We start from the raw sequence: 19192 nt of genomic DNA on the forward strand, positions 1-19192 counted from the left end.
TTTTATTGTTGTATCTCAAGGTTTATTCTTAGGATGGTTTGTGAAAAACAGCCATTGAATTTGCATAAAAACCAACTCACATTGCCATTAGACTTCAGTTCTCTTAAAATTCAAAGAAAAACCCAACAATGAATATAAGCATTACATGTGTCAATATGTCCATATGGTGACAGAGCTTTTTCTAAAATGTGTTTCGTATTGTGACCCAAAACTCGCAACATTAGAGTAGTGTGGTTTAAGATAATCTGATTTATTTGCTTTCATTGTAATAAAAGATTGCAATGAAACCTTGATTTGTGGTGTAATGGATTAGATTGAAATCAATGATTTACTTGATGAGTGAATATCAAGATGAGGACATGCATGATTTTAAAATTATTCTCTGATTTCAGCCACAGAAATGTTCCTCTTCACATACCCTGTAAAAACAAAGGAGGGTTATATAAACTTCATCCAGTATATTGAATTAAATACAAGACAATTTATGCAATCCAGCGTTTTTATATTTTCAGTACATTGTGTGTATGTGAAGAACAAGCGGGCTGGTATTACTCACCATGACAAAACCAAGGAAGCTGATGGAGACATTCCCATAAATGTTGATTGTAGTAACTTTTTCCAGAGGGATGCGGTGCTTAAACATGCTGTGTTGTTGGCCTTTTATTTGTACCTGACACATCAAAATCAGGCTTTAAGGTTTAGGTATCATTAATAAATATTAGCTTAGCTTCTTATGAGCAAATCATCATTTGGCAGTTGCAAAAACAGCCTTTAAAATCTGGGTTAATTGTTTGTTTATGCATGGATGTATGATAATTATTTTGTATTAGCTAGATGTGAGCTTTCCTGTGAGAATCACAAAACGAATACCTGATATCCTTCTGATTTGATGATGAAGAACATCTTAAAATCTTCTCCCTTTTTAAAGGGGTTGTCAGAGACACTTTCCTCAGCTCCCCATTTTCCATTGGTAAAGCTGTTCATGGCCACCTTCGAACCCATTCGAGGGTTAAAATGGAAAGCAATGTCATGCCTGTCAGTAGGCCCAGTCTTGAAATTGATTGAAAACCTGGATGGAAGTTGAGACATGTTAAACCTCATTTGGGTGTAGCTCTTGTTATCTTCCCGGTCAGAAAAATGAAACTTCCTCCACCCCAGTAAAACCAATGTATTTTTTTTTTCAATAATATTTTTTCTTTTGTATTTTGAGAAGATTTGCTAGTAGTTATTAATATTTATGCAATAATTATGGTTCCCTTTCAAGGGAACTCGAGCTGCGTTGAGACGCGGTGGGAACGCTCTGCGTGATTGCGTCGTGAAGCATGTGTATAATCAGTCCAATGGAAGAGCGAGACGTCATAGGCGGGTGACGTCATTGACCAGGAAGCTATAAAGCACACAAGAAAACAGACCGCGACAGCTTCTGTGCCTTCAGCAAACGATCTGTGTATTCTGTCCTTGTCATATTTATTGTTGTCTGTCAAGTTGCAATATATACAGTATATATTATGGCAAAAGAGAGCAAGCAGCTTTGTGTTGTTCCCTGCCCACGTTATATCACGGGTGGGGACACACACATCAGCTTTTTGTTACTATTTGGGAGTGGAGCATGCCACAGTCAGTTCATCTCGGGCTGAGTGTGAGCATTGCGAGAAGCTGTCCATGAGGACGCTCCGCTCCCGCCGGGCGTTCTTCGAGGAGGACGTTTCGGTTCGCGCTCCCCGCGCGGGTCCCCGAGGCGACTCGCATTTTGGGACGGATCTGACAGCGGGGTTGGGACGGGCTTTTGCCTATCTCAGCTTTCACCTGTAAGATCCAGTGCTGGTGAAATTTTAGCTCAGTCCGAGCTTTTGGCAGTTCAACATCGAGATGTCGTTCTGTCCCACATAAGGAGGTTGCGGCTCAACACCAAAAAGTGTACTCCTCCCAGCTCAGAGGACCACTTTTCTGGGTGTAATATGGGATTCGACAACATGCAAGCACGTCTGTCTCCTGCACGTATTTCTGCGATTCTCAGCCGTAAAGAATGTAAACTAGGTCAGTCATTCACTGCAAAACAGTCTCTGAGACTGTTGGGACTCGTGGTAGTTGCATCCAACGTAGTTACTTTTGGCCTTCTGTACATGAGCCCCCTACAGTGGTGACTTGGGACCGGTCTTGAAATCTATTCTAAACCTAGTATTGCATTTATTTTATATTCGGTTGCATACCCGAGGCCAAATAACTAATTGCTTACCTTTCAGCATTAGTAGGAACAACTCCCTGCAAGTACAAGGCCATTCCTTCTTTCAGTCCTCCTGAAATTGGACCCACATAAGGCAGGCTCTGCAGTAAGAACAAGAAAATAGGCATTATCCTATATTTAATAGATTCTCCAATGGCAGATTTTTGAACTCACTGAAATGGGACATTTAGAATTTCATTGATGTTTAAAGTGGTATCCATAATCCTGAAACTATGTTGAGACAATTGATCTTGGGTGAAACAGTTCTCATGCACTGTTGTTTCATTAAGTGTTTGCACTTTGTTGTTCATTCAGAAGTCACTGGAATGGAATGGTCACTCACAGGGTTTTGGACTGGCTGCAAGATCTCTGACTCTAAGATGGAACGTTCCCCACGTGAGCTGCCCAAACTGATGATTTTTGACATGACTTTAGTAACAAATGAGGATGTACTCCAGTCCTGAAGAGAGAGTGTGTATTTAGAAAGCTCTATACATTCCACATCATTTTTACTGGATTCTGACACAGTATCATTCTTTCTGCAATATTCTATCAGCTGATGAAAAAGTAACTGACTTGTATGAAGCCATAAAGGTTCACGGAAACATCTCCAATGATATTTAATGCTGACACTTTTTCCAGCGGCATACGGTGCTTGAATGTGTACTGCTCCTTGCCATTCACATATACCTGATGATCCAAAGCAACACAACCTGTGTGAGGACAAGTTCCTTGATTTCTTTTAAGGGTGCGCAGTGAGTTTTGTGTTTCAAAGCACATACCTGATATCCTTCGGGTTTGATGATTGTAAACATCTCAAAAGCTTCTCCCTTTTTAAAGGGGTTGTCAGAGACACTTTCCTCTGCCTCCCATCTTCCATTCCTGAAGCTGTTCATGGCCACCTTACGGTTCATTCGAGGGTTGAAGTGGAAAGCAATGTCATGCTTGTCAGTAGTTCCAGTCTTGAAATCTATTCTAAACCTATATGGAAGTTGAGAAAAATTAAATTAACCAAATACAGATAATGGCTCATCACTTTACCTCAGGGGTTCTCGACTCTGGCCCTCGAGATCAGCTTTCCTGCAGAGTTTAGCACAAACCCTAAACAAACACACCTGAACAAGCTAATCACAGTCTTCAGGACTACTGGAAAGTGACTGGCAGGTCAGTTTGATTAAGGTTGGAGGAAACTGCTCAGGGAAGTGGACCTCATTACCTAACCGTAAGTGTGTGCATATTTGAGGATGTAGTCTATCCCTGACTGAACTGTAGTATTGCATTCATTTTATATTTGGTTGCATACCCGAGGCCAAAGAAGTAATTGCTTACCGGTCAGCATTAGTAGGAACAACTCCCTGCAAGTACAAGGCCATTCCTTCTTTCAATCCTCCTGAAATTGGGCCCACATAAGGAAGGCTCTGCAGTAAGAACAAGAAAATAGGCATTATCCTATTTTTAATAGATTCTCCAATGGCAGATTTTTAACTCACTGAAATGGGAAATGTAGAATTTCATTGATGTTTAAAGTGGTCTCAATAATCCTGAAGCTATGGTGAGACAATTTCTCTCAGGTGAAGCAGTTCTCATGCACTGGTGTTTCTTTAAGTGTTTGCACTTTGTTGTTCACTCAGATGTCACTGGAATGGAACGGTCACTCACAGGGTTTTGGACTGGCTGCAAGATCTCTGACTCTACGGTGGAACATTCCCCACGTGAGCTGCCCAAACTGATGATTTTTGACTTGACTTTAGTAACAAATGATGATGTACTCCAGTCCTGAAGAGAGAGTGGGTATTTAGAAAGCTCTTTAGATTCCACATCATTCTTACTGGATTCTGACACAGTATCATTCTTTCTGCAATATTCTATCAGCTGATGAAAAAGTAACTTACTTGTATGAAGCCAAAAAGTTTCACGGAAACATCTCCAATGATATTTAATGCTGACACTCTTTCCAGTGGTATACGGTGCTTGAATGTGTACTGCTCCTTGCCATTCACATATACCTGATGATCCAAAGTAACACAACCTGTGTGAGGACAAGTTCCTAGATTTCTTTTAATAGTGCGCAGTGAGTTTTGTGTTTCAAAACACATACCTGATATCCTTCGGTTTTGATGACAGTGAACATCTCAAAAGCTTCTCCCTTTATAAAGGGGTTGTCAGAGACACTTTCCTCACTTTCAAATTTTCCATTCCTGAAGCTGTTCATGGCCACAATTGAGCCCATTCGGGGGTTAAAGTGGAAAGCAATGTCATCAGTGTCAGATGGCCCGGTCTTGAAATTTATTCTAAACCTGCATGGAAGTTGAGAAATGTTAAATTAACGAAATCCAGATAATGGCTCATCTCTTTACCTCAGGGGTTCTCGACTCTGGCCCTCGAGATCCACTTTACAGAAGAGTTTAGCACAAACCCTAAACAAACACACCTGAACAAGCTAACGTCTCAGGTTACGTATGTAACCCTGGTTCCCTGATAGGGAACGAGACGCTGCGTTTGAGACGCGGTGGGAACGCTCTGCGTGATTACGTCGTGAAGCACGTGTAAAATCAGTCCAATGGTAGCCCGCTACGACATAGGTGACGTCATAGACCAGGAAACTATAAAGCAACCCTGAAATCAGACCGCGACAGCTTCTGAAAAACCTGAAGCAAGTCGATCAGGGCATGCAGGAAGTATGGCAGGCAAACGCAGCGTCTCGTTCCCTATCAGGGAACCAGGGTTACATACGTAACCTGAGACGTTCCCTTTCAAGGGAACTCGAGCTGCGTTTGAGACTCGGTGGGAACCCTATACCCACTACGCCATAGTGACAAATGCCCGTTCTGTGTGAGGTCCTGCGCACACTAAGAAGCAAGCAACCTCGCCCCAGGAGTGGAGAGGTCAAGGTCATAAAACCTGACAAATGTATGCGGAGAGGACCATCCTGCCGCATTACACACGTCAAGAAGGGAAACTCCCGAAATTAAGGCCATAGAGGCCGCCATACTCCGAGTAGAATGGGCCCGCACAGCCATAGGTGAAGGCTGTCCGGCCGCTTCATAAGCCAATGAAATAGCCTCGACTATCCATTTACTCATAACCTGCTTAGATGCAGGGCATCCTCTCTTGAGTGACCCAAAACAAACAAATAGTTGCTCAGATTTACGCCACAGGGCAGCTCTGTGAACGTAGGCATCTAAAGCCCGGACTGGACATAACAGGTTAAGCTGTTCCTGGTCAGGGGTATTAAAGGGTGGAGGATAGAAGGCCTGCAGCACTATTGGGCCCCCAACATTCAGTGGGACCTTAGGAATATAACCCGGCATGTGGTAGAGAAATGCCTTCACCATTCCAGGTGCAAATTCCAGACATGAAGGAGCAACCGACAAAGCATGTAAATCACCAATTCTCTTGATAGATGAGATAGCAAGGAGAAATAAAGTCTTTAGAGTGAGGAACTTTTCAGAAACCTCCTCGATGGGCTCGAAGGGAGCTAAAGCCAGACCCTCGAATACAATGGCCAAGTCCCAAGCCGGTGCTCTAGCGTGCAGTGCAGGTCTCAACCTCAATTTACCACGGAGAAAGCGAGTAATTAGAGGGTTTCTCCCAATAGAAGTACCCCCCAGGGGGGTGTGGTAGGCAGATATAGCCGCCACGTAAACCTTTAGGGTGGAAGGAGATAACCTAGCCGAGAAACGGTCTTGCAGAAAATCAAGAACTGAACCAACAGGGCAGTTAACAGGATCTAACTGACGTTCAACACACCACGTGGTGAAAAGTTTCCATTTTAGCGCATACAGCCTTCTCGTGGAAGGAGCTCTGGATTGAAGAATGGTTCTACAACATCGGTCGAAAGACCGGTCTCCCTGAGCCTGGCCCCCTCAGAGGCCAGGCCCACAGTTTCCACAACTCCGGCCGAGGGTGAAATATTGTGCCCCCGGCCTGAGATAGGAGGTCCACCCTGATTGGGATCTCCAAGGGGGAGCCGTCCAGAAGAGACACCAAGTCCGAGAACCAAACTCGGGTCGGCCAATAAGGGGCTACTAGAAGCAGACGAGCCCCTTCTCGGCGAACCCTCTCCAGAACCCCCGGAAGCAAAGATATCGGGGGAAAGAGGTACAGGTGCGGCCTCGGCCACACCTGCACCATAGCATCCAGACCGAGAGGAGCTGGGTGCGTTAGAGAGAACCACATGGGACAATGGGTTGAATCTGATGATGCGAAAAGGTCTACCTGAGCACGACCGAACTTTTCCCACAGGAACTCCACCACTTCTGGGTGAAGTCTCCACTCCCCGGCCCTCAGCCCCTGTCTCGACAGAATATCTGCTCCCACATTCTGACGCCCCGGAATATATACCGCCTTGAGCGACAGTCACTTCCCCTGGGCCCATAGGAGGATCTGATGGGCCAATTTGCAAAGGTGACGTGACCTCAGACCCCCCTGATGGTTGATATAGGAGACCACCGAAGTGTTGTCTGTGCGGACCAACACGTGATGGCCTCTCAGGTCTGGCAGGCAATATTTGAGTGCTAGAAATACCGCCATCAACTCTAAACAATTTATGTGCCAGGAACATTGATGGTCCTGCCACAGACCTTGCGCCGAGCGGCCACTCATGACCGCCCCCCATCCCGTGAGGGAAGCATCCGTCGAAAGCGTGACGCGTCGACAAGGAGCCCCCAACACTGGGCCCTGGGCGAGGAACCAAGGTTTCTTCCACAAGGCCAAGGCACAAAGGCATAGCCGCGTGACCTTGATCTTGCGGAACGGATTTCCCCTCGGAGAAAACCCCTTGGTCCTGAGCCACCACTGCAGGGGCCTCATGTACAGAAGGCCAAAAGTAATAACGTTGGACGCAGCTGCCATGAGACCCAACAGTCTCTGAAACTGTTTCACAGTGAGTGACTGGCCTAGTTTCACATTCTTTGCGGCTGTGAGAATCGCAGAAATACGAGCAGGAGACGAATTGTGGTCGAATCCCAAATTACACCTAGAAAAGTGGTCCTCTGAGCAGGGAGGAGCACACTCTTTTTGGTGTTTAGCCACAACCCCAAACTCTTTATGTGGGACAGAACAGCATCTCGATGCTGAACTGCCACCTGCTCTGACTGAGCTAAAATCAACCAATCGTCGATGTAATTTAATACGCGGATGCCCTGGAGTCTCAACGGAGCCAGAGCTGCATCCACGCATTTTGTAAAAGTGCGGGGAGATAAACCTAGGCCAAATGGAAGAACCCGATATTGGTATGCTTCGCCCCCGAAAGCGAACCTCAGGAACCTCCTGTGATGAGGATGGATAGATACATGGAAGTACGCGTCCTTCAAGTCTATTGTGACAAACCAGTCCTCGGACTGAATCTGTGATACAATCTGTTTGAGTGTAAGCATTCTGAACTTGAGTTTCTGAACCCTGCTGTTTAACTGGCGCAGGTCTAGAGTAGGACGCAGCCCTCCATCCTTCTTTGGAACAATGAAGTAACGGCTGTAAAACCCTGACTCTCTGCTGGGAGGAGAAACCCTTTCTATAGCTCCCTTTCGAAGAAGTGTCAGTACTTCTTGCTCCATTACCAGAGCCTGCTGTGAGACCACCACCGTGGGGAGGACTCCTTGAAATCTGGGCGGACGAGAACCGAGCTGAATTCTGTAACCCTTTTCTATTATGTGCAGGACCCATAGAGAAATATTTGGCAGAAGTGTCCACGCTGCCAGAAATTCCGATAAGGGAACCAGTCTCTCGAGACTGGCCTCTGGATTTGATTGAACAACCATTTCGGTGCCCTGAAGCGGCGAACCGGCAGGGAACAACCGAACTGACCATTCTACAACCCTCCGCAGAGGATTGCATGGGGACGCTGACACCTCGGCGCCCTGAAGCGGCGAACCGGCAGGGAACAACCGAACTGGCAGCGCTGCGACCCTTCTCAGAGAGTCGCACCCCAGAGGGCGCCGTTAGGAGAAACGATTTCTCAAAACCGTCCCTCTTTTTTTTTTTTTTTTTTTCATTCGACAGGACTTCTTGTCTAAGCTTTATAGAGATGACGACAGTCCTCAGATCTTGCCTACCTCTAACTAGCTTAGTTCCTACGACCCTCCTCGGAGGATCCTAGGAAAAAGCAGGCACCTCGGCACCCTGAAACGGCGAACCGGCAGGGAGACCGAACTGACTGCTCTACGACCCTCCTCGGAGGATCGTATGGGGACGCTGACACCTCGGTGCCCTGAACGGCGAACCGGCAGGGAACAACCGAACTGGCAGCGCTGCGACCCTCCTCAGAGAGTCGCACCCCAGAGGGCGCCAAGGAGAAACGATTTCTCAAAACCGTCCCTACCCCGGAGGGGACCACCCTTAGAAGCCTGATAGCCTCGGCATCAGGTCTTCTTCTTTGTACTCTATGCCAGTTTCAGGAACATAGATTGGTGAGGAAGAAACCTCTGGAACGCCGCTGAAAGGTTTAGTTTTCTTGAAAGCGGAGCGTCCAGAAGAACAGACATTTTCATCTTTCTTTTTCTTTATTTTTATATCAGAAAAACGTATACATATAAACATATATATATATATATATATATATATATATATTCTCGAATAGAGTCAATGCTGACATCCTCACATTCATCTATGTCCTTAAATACTTTACCCACCAGTACTGCCTAATAAAATTTATTTATTATTAAATATGGCTGGTGGGTAACGTCAGGGTTAAAAATGATGACGCCGACTCGGGAGAGAGAAAGCTCGCAAGCGTCTCTATAATCCAAGGCACTGTCATACCATGATACTTAATACCCATAACATTACTCTAGTTAGACGTTTGGGTATTAAACACATAAAATAGAAACCGGTTTATTCCACGATCTCGACACCTCAGTGTGGAGATAGGCAAAAACCAGTAGTCCCCGACGAGGAGGCTGAGATACAGAGTTTTCCTGTTTTTTTAGATATATTTCATCTAATAAACTCTTTTTATTTTCACTCTCATAATGTTCAGCTGTCCAGAAAATATTTAACTAGCAACAGCGTTAGAAAAGCCTCCTTTTAAAAGCTCCTCTTTATTCAACAGAGTTATGAGCTGCCTATTTATTGAAAAATCAAACATCTGCCTTTTTCTTAATATTTTTATTTGTTTTGTTCACTTTTTCTTTACAAAACACTAACGATACCAATTCCTCAGAACTGGAAATCGCAGCACACTGGATCTGCAGGTGAAAGCTGAGATAGGGCGGGGCCCGTCCCAACCCACGCTGTCAGATCCGATTTCGAACCCCAAAATGCGAGTCGCCGCCGTGTCTAGGCAACAGCGGGACCCGTGCGGGGAGCGCAAACTGTACCGTCCTCCTCAAAGAACGATCGGCGAGAGCGGAGCGTCTTCATAGATAGACTCATACAATGCTCACAATCAGCCCCCTCGAGGACTGACTGAGCATGCTCCACTCCCAAACAAGCAACACAAAGCTGATGTGTGTGTCCCCACCCGTATATAACGAGGGCAGGGAACAACACACCGTCTATAATCTTGCTTGCTCGCCATAATAATGATAGATATATTGGGCTTGACAGACAACAATAAATAGACAAGGACAGATATACAGAGAGCGCTTGCTGAAGGTGCAGAAGCTGTCGCGGTCTGATTTCAGGATTGCTTTATAGTTTCCTGGTCTATGACGTCACCTATGTCGTAGCGGGCTTCCATTGGACTGATTTTACACGTGCTTCACGACGTAATCACGCAGAGCGTTCCCACCGCGTCTCAAACGCAGCTTGAGTTCCCTTGAAAGAGAATCACAGTCTTCAGGACTACTGGAAAGTTACTGGCAGGTCAGTTTGATCAAGGTTGCAGGAAGCTCCCCAGGGAAGTGGACCTCATTACCTAACCCTAAGTCAGTGCATGTATGAGGATGTAGTCTATCCCTAACTGAACTGTAGTATTGCATTTATTTTATATTCGGTTGCATACCCGAGGCCAAAGAACTAATTGCTTACCTTTCAGCATTAGTAGGAACAACTCCCTGCAAGTACAAGGCCATTCCTTCTCTCAGTCCTCCTGAAATTGGGCCCACATAAGGAAGGCTCTGCAGTAAGAACAAAAAAATAGACATTATCCTATATTTAATAGATTCTCCAATGGCAGATTTTTGAACTCACTGAAATGGGACATTTAAAATTTCATTGATGTTTAAAGTGGTATCTATAATCCTGAAAATATGTTGAGACAATTGATCTTGGGTGAAACAGTTCTCATGCACTGTTGTTTCATTAAGTGTTTGCACTTTGTTGTTCATTCAGAAGTCACTGGAATGGAACGGTCACTCACAGGGTTTTGGACTGGCTGCAAGATCTCTGACTCTACTATGGAACGTTTACCATGTGATCTGCCCAAACTGATGATTTTTGACATGACTTTAGTAACAAATGAGGATGTACTCCAGTCCTGAAGAGAGAGTGGGTATTTAGAAAGCTCTTTAGATTCCACATCATTCTTACTGGATTCTGACACAGTATCATTCTTTCTGCAATATTCTATCAGCTGATGAAAAAGTAACTTACTTGTATGAAGCCAAAAAGATTCACGGAAACATCTCCAATGATATTTAATGCTGACACTTTTTCCAGCGGCATACGGTGCTTGAATGTGTACTGCTCCTTGCCATTCACATATACCTGATGATCCAAAGCAACACAAACTGTGTGAGGACAAGTTCCTAGATTTCTTTTAAGGGTGCGCAGTGAGTTTTGTGTTTCAAACCACATACCTGATATCCTTCGGGTTTGATGATTGTAAACATCTCAAAAGCTTCTCCCTTTTTAAAGGGGTTGTCAGAGACACTTTCCTCCGCCTCCCATCTTCCATTCCTGAAGCTGTTCATGGCCACCTTATGGTTCATTCGAGGGTTGAAGTGGAAAGCAATGTCATGCTTGTCAGTAGTTCCAGTCTTGAAATCTATTCTAAACCTATATGGAAGTTGAGAAAAATTAAATTAACCAAATCTAGATAATGGCTCATCTCTTTACCTCAGGGGTTCTCGACTCTGGCCCTCGAGATCAGCTTTCCTGCAGAGTTTAGCACAAACCCTAAACAAACACACCTGAACAAGCTAATCACAGTCTTCAGGACTACTGGAAAGTAACTGGCAGGTCAGTTTGATTAAGGTTGGAGGAAACTGCTCAGGGAAGTGGACCTCATTACCTAACCGCAAGTGTGTGCATATCTGAGGATGTAGTCTATCCCTGACCGAACTGTAGTATTGCATTCATTTTATATTTGGTTGCATACCCGAGGCCAAAGAAGTAATTGCTTACCGGTCAGCATTAGTAGGAACAACTCCCTGCAAGTACAAGGCCATTCCTTCTTTCAATCCTCCTGAAATTGGGCCCACATAAGGAAGGCTCTGAAGTAAGAACAAGAAAATAGGCATTATCCTATATTTAATAGATTCTCCAATGGCAGATTTTTAACTCACTGAAATGGGAAATTTAGAATTTCATTGATGTTTAAAGTGGTCTCAATAATCCTGAAGCTATGGTGAGACAATTTCTCTCAGGTGAAGCAGTTCTCATGCACTGGTGTTTCATTTAGTGTTTGCACTTTGTTGTGTATTCAGAAGTCACTGGAATGGAACGGTCACTCACAGGGTTTTGGACTGGCTGCAAGATCTCTGACTCTACGGTGGAACGTTCCCCACGTGAGCTACCCAAACTGATGATTTTTGACTTGACTTTAGTAACAAATGAGGATGTACTCCAGTCCTGAAGAGAGAGTGTGTATTTAGAAAGCTCTTTACATTCCACATCATTCTTACTGGATTCTGACACAGTATCATTCTTTCTGCAATATTCTATCAGCTGATGAAAAAGTAACTTACTTGTATGAAGCCAAAAAGTTTCACGGAAACATCTCCAATGATATTTAATGCTGACACTCTTTCCAGTGGCATACGGTGCTTGAATGTGTACTGCTCCTTGCCATTCACATATACCTGATGATCCAAAGCAACACAACCTGTGTGAGGACAAGTTCCTAGATTTCTTTTAATAGTGCGCAGTGAGTTTTGTGTTTCAAAACAAATACCTGATATCCTTCGGTTTTGATGACAGTGAACATCTCAAAAGCTTCTCCCTTTATAAAGGGGTTGTCAGAGACACTTTCCTCACTTTCAAATGTTCCATTCCTGAAGCTGTTCATGGCCACAATTGAGCCCATTCGGGGGTTAAAGTGGAAAGCAATGTCATCAGTGTCAGATGGCCCAGTCTTGAAATTTATTCTAAACCTGCATGGAAGTTGAGAAATGTTAAATTAACCAAATCCAGATAATGGCTCATTTCTTTACCTCAGGGGTTCTCGACTCTGGCCCTCGAGATCCACTTTACAGAAGAGTTTAGCACAAACCCTAAACAAACACACCTGAACAAGCTAATCACAGTCTTCAGGACTACTGGAAAGTTACTGGCAGGTCAGTTTGATCAAGGTCGGAGGAAACTCCTCAGGGAAGTGGACCTCATTACCTAACCCTAAGTCAGTGCATGTATGAGGATGTAGTCTATCCCTAACTGAACTGTAGTATTGCATTTATTTTATATTCGGTTGCATACCCGAGGCCAAAGAACTAATTGCTTACCTTTCAGCATTAGTAGGAACAACTCCCTGCAAGTACAAGGCCATTCCTTCTCTCAGTCCTCCTGAAATTGGGCCCACATAAGGAAGGCTCTGCAGTAAGAACAAGAAAATAGACATTATCCTATATTTAATAGATTCTCCAATGGCAGATTTTTGAACTCACTGAAATGGGACATTTAGAATTTCATTGATGTTTAAAGTGGTATCCATAATCCTGAAAATATGTTGAGACAATTGACCTTGGGTGAAACAGTTCTCATGCACTGTTGTTTCATTAAGTGTTTGCACTTCGTTGTTCATTCAGAAGTCACTGGAATGGAATGGTCACTCACAGGGTTTTGGACTGGCTGCAAGATCTCTGACTCTACGGTGGAACGTTCCCCACGTGAGCTGCCCAAACTGATGATTTTTGACATTACTTAAGTAACAAATGAGGATGTACTCCAGTCCTGAAGAGAGAGTGGGTATTTAGAAAGCTCTTTAGATTCCACATCATTCTTACTGGATTCTGACACAGTATCATTCTTTCTGCAATATTGTATCAGCTGATGAAAAAGTAACTTACTTGTATGAAGCCAAAAAGGTTCACGGAAACATCTCCAATGATATTTAATGCTGACACTTTTTCCAGCGGCATACGGTGCTTGAATGTGTACTGCTCCTTGCCATTCACATATACCTGATGATCCAAAGCAACACAACCTGTGTGAGGACAAGTTCCTAGATTTCTTTTAAGGGTGCGTAGGGAGTTTTGTGTTTAAAAACACATACCTGATATCCTTCGGGTTTGATGATTGTAAACATCTCAAAAGCTTCTCCCTTTTTAAAGGGGTTGTCAGAGACACTTTCCTCCGCCTCCCATCTTCCATTCCTGAAGCTGTTCATGGCCACCTTATGGTTCATTCGAGGGTTGAAGTGGAAAGCAATGTCATGCTTGTCAGTAGTTCCAGTCTTGAAATCTATTCTAAACCTATATGGAAGTTGAGAAAAATTAAATTAACCAAATCTAGATAATGGCTCATCTCTTTACCTCAGGGGTTCTCGACTCTGGCCCTCGAGATCAGCTTTCCTGCAGAGTTTAGCACAAACCCTAAACAAACACACCTGAACAAGCTAATCACAGTCTTCAGGACTACTGGAAAGTAACTGGCAGGTCAGTTTGATTAAGGTTGGAGGAAACTGCTCAGGGAAGTGTACCTCATTACCTAACCGCAAGTGTGTGCATATCTGAGGATGTAGTCTATCCCTGACCGAACTGTAGTATTGCATTCATTTTATATTTGGTTGCATACCCGAGGCCAAAGAAGTAATTGCTTACCGGTCAGCATTAGTAGGAACAACTCCCTGCAAGTACAAGGCCATTCCTTCTTTCAATCCTCCTGAAATTGGGCCCACATAAGGAAGGCTCTGAAGTAAGAACAAGAAAATAGGCATTATCCTATATTTAATAGATTCTCCAATGGCAGATTTTTAACTCACTGAAATGGGAAATTTAGAATTTCATTGATGTTTAAAGTGGTCTCAATAATCCTGAAGCTATGGTGAGACAATTTCTCTCAGGTGAAGCAGTTCTCATGCACTGGTGTTTCATTTAGTGTTTGCACTTTGTTGTGTATTCAGAAGTCACTGGAATGGAACGGTCACTCACAGGGTTTTGGACTGGCTGCAAGATCTCTGACTCTACGGTGGAACGTTCCCCACGTGAGCTACCCAAACTGATGATTTTTGACTTGACTTTAGTAACAAATGAGGATGTACTCCAGTCCTGAAGAGAGAGTGTGTATTTAGAAAGCTCTTTACATTCCACATCATTCTTACTGGATTCTGACACAGTATCATTCTTTCTGCAATATTCTATCAGCTGATGAAAAAGTAACTTACTTGTATGAAGCCAAAAAGGTTCACGGAAACATCTCCAATGATATTTAATGCTGACACTCTTTCCAGTGGCATACGGTGCTTGAATGTGTACTGCTCCTTGCCATTCACATATACCTGATGATCCAAAGCAACACAACCTGTGTGAGGACAAGTTCCTAGATTTCTTTTAATAGTGCACAGTGAGTTTTGTGTTTCAAAACAAATACCTGATATCCTTCGGTTTTGATGACAGTGAACATCTCAAAAGCTTCTCCCTTTATAAAGGGGTTGTCAGAGACACTTTCCTCACTTTCAAATGTTCCATTCCTGAAGCTGTTCATGGCCACAATTGAGCCCATTCGGGGGTTAAAGTGGAAAGCAATGTCATCAGTGTCAGATGGCCCAGTCTTGAAATTTATTCTAAACCTGCATGGAAGTTGAGAAATGTTAAATTAACCAAATCCAGATAATGGCTCATCTCTTTACCTCAGGGGTTCTCGACTCTGGCCCTCGAGATCCACTTTACAGAAGAGTTTAGCACAAACCCTAAACAAACACACCTGAACAAGCTAATCACAGTCTTCAGGACTACTGGAAAGTTACTGGCAGGTCAGTTTGATCAAGGTCGGAGGAAACTCCTCAGGGAAGTGGACCTCATTACCTAACCCTAAGTCAGTGCATGTATGAGGATGTAGTCTATCCCTAACTGAACTGTAGTATTGCATTTATTTTGTATTTGGTTGCATACCCGAGGCCAAAGAACTAATTGCTTACCTTTCAGCATTAGTAGGAACAACTCCCTGCAAGTACAAGGCCATTCCTTCTCTCAGTCCTCCTGAAATTGGGCCCACATAAGGAAGGCTCTGCAGTAAGAACAAGAAAATAGACATTATCCTATATTTAATAGATTCTCCAATGGCAGATTTTTGAACTCACTGAAATGGGACATTTAGAATTTCATTGATGTTTAAAGTGGTATCCATAATCCTGAAAATATGTTGAGACAATTGACCTTGGGTGAAACAGTTCTCATGCACTGTTGTTTCATTAAGTGTTTGCACTTCGTTGTTCATTCAGAAGTCACTGGAATGGAATGGTCACTCACAGGGTTTTGGACTGGCTGCAAGATCTCTGACTCTACGGTGGAACGTTCCCCACGTGAGCTGCCCAAACTGATGATTTTTGACTTGACTTTAGTAACAAATGAGGATGTACTCCAGTCCTGAAGAGAGAGTGGGTATTTAGAAAGCTCTTTAGATTCCACATCATTCTTACTGGATTCTGACACAGTATCATTCTTTCTGCAATTGTATCAGCTGATGAAAAAGTAACTTACTTGTATGAAGCCAAAAAGGTTCACGGAAACATCTCCAATGATATTTAATGCTGACACTTTTTCCAGCGGCATACGGTGCTTGAATGTGTACTGCTCCTTGCCATTCACATATACCTGATGATCCAAAGCAACACAACCTGTGTGAGGACAAGTTCCTAGATTTCTTTTAAGGGTGCGTAGGGAGTTTTGTGTTTAAAAACACATACCTGATATCCTTCGGGTTTGATGATTGTAAACATCTCAAAAGCTTCTCCCTTTTTAAAGGGGTTGTCAGAGACACTTTCCTCCGCCTCCCATCTTCCATTCCTGAAGCTGTTCATGGCCACCTTATGGTTCATTCGAGGGTTGAAGTGGAAAGCAATGTCATGCTTGTCAGTAGTTCCAGTCTTGAAATCTATTCTAAACCTATATGGAAGTTGAGAAAAATTAAATTAACCAAATCTAGATAATGGCTCATCTCTTTACCTCAGGGGTTCTCGACTCTGGCCCTCGAGATCAGCTTTCCTGCAGAGTTTAGCACAAACCCTAAACAAACACACCTGAACAAGCTAATCACAGTCTTCAGGACTACTGGAAAGTAACTGGCAGGTCAGTTTGATTAAGGTTGGAGGAAACTGCTCAGGGAAGTGGACCTCATTACCTAACCGCAAGTGTGTGCATATCTAAGGATGTAGTCTATCCCTGACCGAACTGTAGTATTGCATTCATTTTATATTTGGTTGCATACCCGAGGCCAAAGAAGTAATTGCTTACCGGTCAGCATTAGTAGGAACAACTCCCTGCAAGTACAAGGCCATTCCTTCTTTCAATCCTCCTGAAATTGGGCCCACATAAGGAAGGCTCTGAAGTAAGAACAAGAAAATAGGCATTATCCTATATTTAATAGATTCTCCAATGGCAGATTTTTAACTCACTGAAATGGGAAATTTAGAATTTCATTGATGTTTAAAGTGGTCTCAATAATCCTGAAGCTATGGTGAGACAATTTCTCTCAGGTGAAGCAGTTCTCATGCACTGGTGTTTCATTTAGTGTTTGTACTTTGTTGTGTATTCAGAAGTCACTGGAATGGAACGGTCACTCACAGGGTTTTGGACTAGCTGCAAGATCTCTGACTCCACGGTGGAACGTTCCCCACGTGAGCTACCCAAACTGATGATTTTTGACTTGACTTTAGTAACAAATGAGGATGTACTCCAGTCCTGAAGAGAGAGTGTGTATTTAGAAAGCTCTTTACATTCCACATCATTCTTACTGGATTCTGACACAGTATCATTCTTTCTGCAATATTCTATCAGCTGATGAAAAAGTAACTTACTTGTATGAAGCCAAAAAGTTTCACGGAAACATCTCCAATGATATTTAATGCTGACACTCTTTCCAGTGGCATACGGTGCTTGAATGTGTACTGCTCCTTGCCATTCACATATACCTGATGATCCAAAGCAACACAACCTGTGTGAGGACAAGTTCCTAGATTTCTTTTAATAGTGCGCAGTGAGTTTTGTGTTTCAAAACAAATACCTGATATCCTTCGGTTTTGATGACAGTGAACATCTCAAAAGCTTCTCCCTTTATAAAGGGGTTGTCAGAGACACTTTCCTCACTTTCAAATGTTCCATTCCTGAAGCTGTTCATGGCCACAATTGAGCCCATTCGGGGGTTAAAGTGGAAAGCAATGTCATCAGTGTCAGATGGCCCAGTCTTGAAATTTATTCTAAACCTGCATGGAAGTTGAGAAATGTTAAATTAACCAAATCCAGATAATGGCTCATCTCTTTACCTCAGGGGTTCTCGACTCTGGCCCTCGAGATCCACTTTACAGAAGAGTTTAGCACAAACCCTAAACAAACACACCTGAACAAGCTAATCACAGTCTTCAGGACTACTGGAAAGTTACTGGCAGGTCAGTTTGATCAAGGTCGGAGGAAACTCCTCAGGGAAGTGGACCTCATTACCTAACCCTAAGTCAGTGCATGTATGAGGATGTAGTCTATCCCTAACTGAACTGTAGTATTGCATTTATTTTATATTCGGTTGCATACCCGAGGCCAAAGAACTAATTGCTTACCTTTCAGCATTAGTAGGAACAACTCCCTGCAAGTACAAGGCCATTCCTTCTCTCAGTCCTCCTGAAATTGGGCCCACATAAGGAAGGCTCTGCAGTAAGAACAAGAAAATAGACATTATCCTATATTTAATAGATTCTCCAATGGCAGATTTTTGAACTCACTGAAATGGGACATTTAGAATTTCATTGATGTTTAAAGTGGTATCCATAATCCTGAAAATATGTTGAGACAATTGACCTTGGGTGAAACAGTTCTCATGCACTGTTGTTTCATTAAGTGTTTGCACTTCGTTGTTCATTCAGAAGTCACTGGAATGGAATGGTCACTCACAGGGTTTTGGACTGGCTGCAAGATCTCTGACTCTACGGTGGAACGTTCCCCACGTGAGCTGCCCAAACTGATGATTTTTGACATTACTTTAGTAACAAATGAGGATGTACTCCAGTCCTGAAGAGAGAGTGGGTATTTAGAAAGCTCTTTAGATTCCACATCATTCTTACTGGATTCTGACACAGTATCATTCTTTCTGCAATATTGTATCAGCTGATGAAAAAGTTACTTACTTGTATGAAGCCAAAAAGGTTCACGGAAACATCTCCAATGATATTTAATGCTGACACCTTTTCCAGCTCTATACGGTGCTTGAATGTGTACTGCTCCTTGCCATTCACATATACCTGATGATCCAAAGCAACACAACCTGTGTGAGGACAAGTTCCTTGATTTCTTTTAAGGGTGCGCAGTGAGTTTTGTGTTTCAAAGCACATACCTGATATCCTTCGGGTTTGATGATTGTAAACATCTCAAAAGCTTCTCCCTTTTTAAAGGGGTTGTCAGAGACACTTTCCTCCGCCTCCCATCCTCCATTCCTGAAGCTGTTCATGGCCACAATTGAGCCCATTCGGGGGTTGAAGTGGAAAGCAATGTCATCAGTGTCAGATTGCCCGATCTTGAAATTTATTCTAAACCTGCATGGAAGTTGAGAAATGTTAAATTAAACAAATCCAGATAATGGCTCATCTCTTTACCTCAGGGGTTCTCGACTCTGGCCCTCGAGATCAGCTTTCCTGCAGAGTTTAGCACAAACCCTAAACAAACACAC

General features: G+C 43.4%; 2 protein-coding genes across 2 annotated transcripts in view; both read right to left on the reverse strand.

The window, feature by feature from the left end:
- On the reverse strand, window positions 1-13273 carry LOC143738852 (uncharacterized). The gene is made up of 21 exons (XM_077230917.1): window positions 13157-13273; window positions 12826-12914; window positions 12279-12477; window positions 12073-12186; window positions 11840-11956; window positions 11510-11598; window positions 10963-11161; window positions 10757-10870; window positions 10524-10640; window positions 10193-10281; window positions 4323-4521; window positions 4117-4230; window positions 3884-4000; window positions 3554-3642; window positions 3007-3205; window positions 2801-2914; window positions 2568-2684; window positions 2237-2325; window positions 871-1069; window positions 557-670; window positions 1-419 (listed from the first exon to the last, which is right to left on the reverse strand). The coding sequence occupies exons 1-21, from the start codon at window positions 13238-13240 to the stop codon at window positions 411-413; spliced, it is 2571 nt and encodes an 856-aa protein (XP_077087032.1). The 5' UTR covers window positions 13241-13273; the 3' UTR covers window positions 1-410.
- The window catches only part of lgals4 (galectin 4), a 16792-nt gene continuing 10843 nt past the window's right edge, over window positions 13244-19192 (reverse strand). Inside the window, exons 34-52 of the mRNA XM_077230918.1 lie at window positions 18860-19058; window positions 18654-18767; window positions 18421-18537; window positions 18090-18178; window positions 17543-17741; window positions 17337-17450; window positions 17104-17220; window positions 16774-16862; window positions 16227-16425; window positions 16021-16134; window positions 15790-15906; window positions 15459-15547; window positions 14912-15110; window positions 14706-14819; window positions 14143-14231; window positions 13855-13914; window positions 13596-13794; window positions 13390-13503; window positions 13244-13273 (exon numbers count right to left, since the gene is read on the reverse strand). Of these exons, the coding sequence (XP_077087033.1) occupies window positions 13244-13273; window positions 13390-13503; window positions 13596-13794; window positions 13855-13914; window positions 14143-14231; window positions 14706-14819; window positions 14912-15110; window positions 15459-15547; window positions 15790-15906; window positions 16021-16134; window positions 16227-16425; window positions 16774-16862; window positions 17104-17220; window positions 17337-17450; window positions 17543-17741; window positions 18090-18178; window positions 18421-18537; window positions 18654-18767; window positions 18860-19058 (2362 nt within the window). The remainder of the gene's footprint in view (window positions 13274-13389; window positions 13504-13595; window positions 13795-13854; window positions 13915-14142; window positions 14232-14705; window positions 14820-14911; window positions 15111-15458; window positions 15548-15789; window positions 15907-16020; window positions 16135-16226; window positions 16426-16773; window positions 16863-17103; window positions 17221-17336; window positions 17451-17542; window positions 17742-18089; window positions 18179-18420; window positions 18538-18653; window positions 18768-18859; window positions 19059-19192) is intronic.

The sequence above is a fragment of the Siphateles boraxobius genome, unplaced genomic scaffold, assembly GCF_051911475.1.
Source record: "Siphateles boraxobius isolate OS27281-9 unplaced genomic scaffold, OSU_SipBor_1 156, whole genome shotgun sequence".
NCBI lineage: Eukaryota > Metazoa > Chordata > Actinopteri > Cypriniformes > Leuciscidae > Siphateles > Siphateles boraxobius.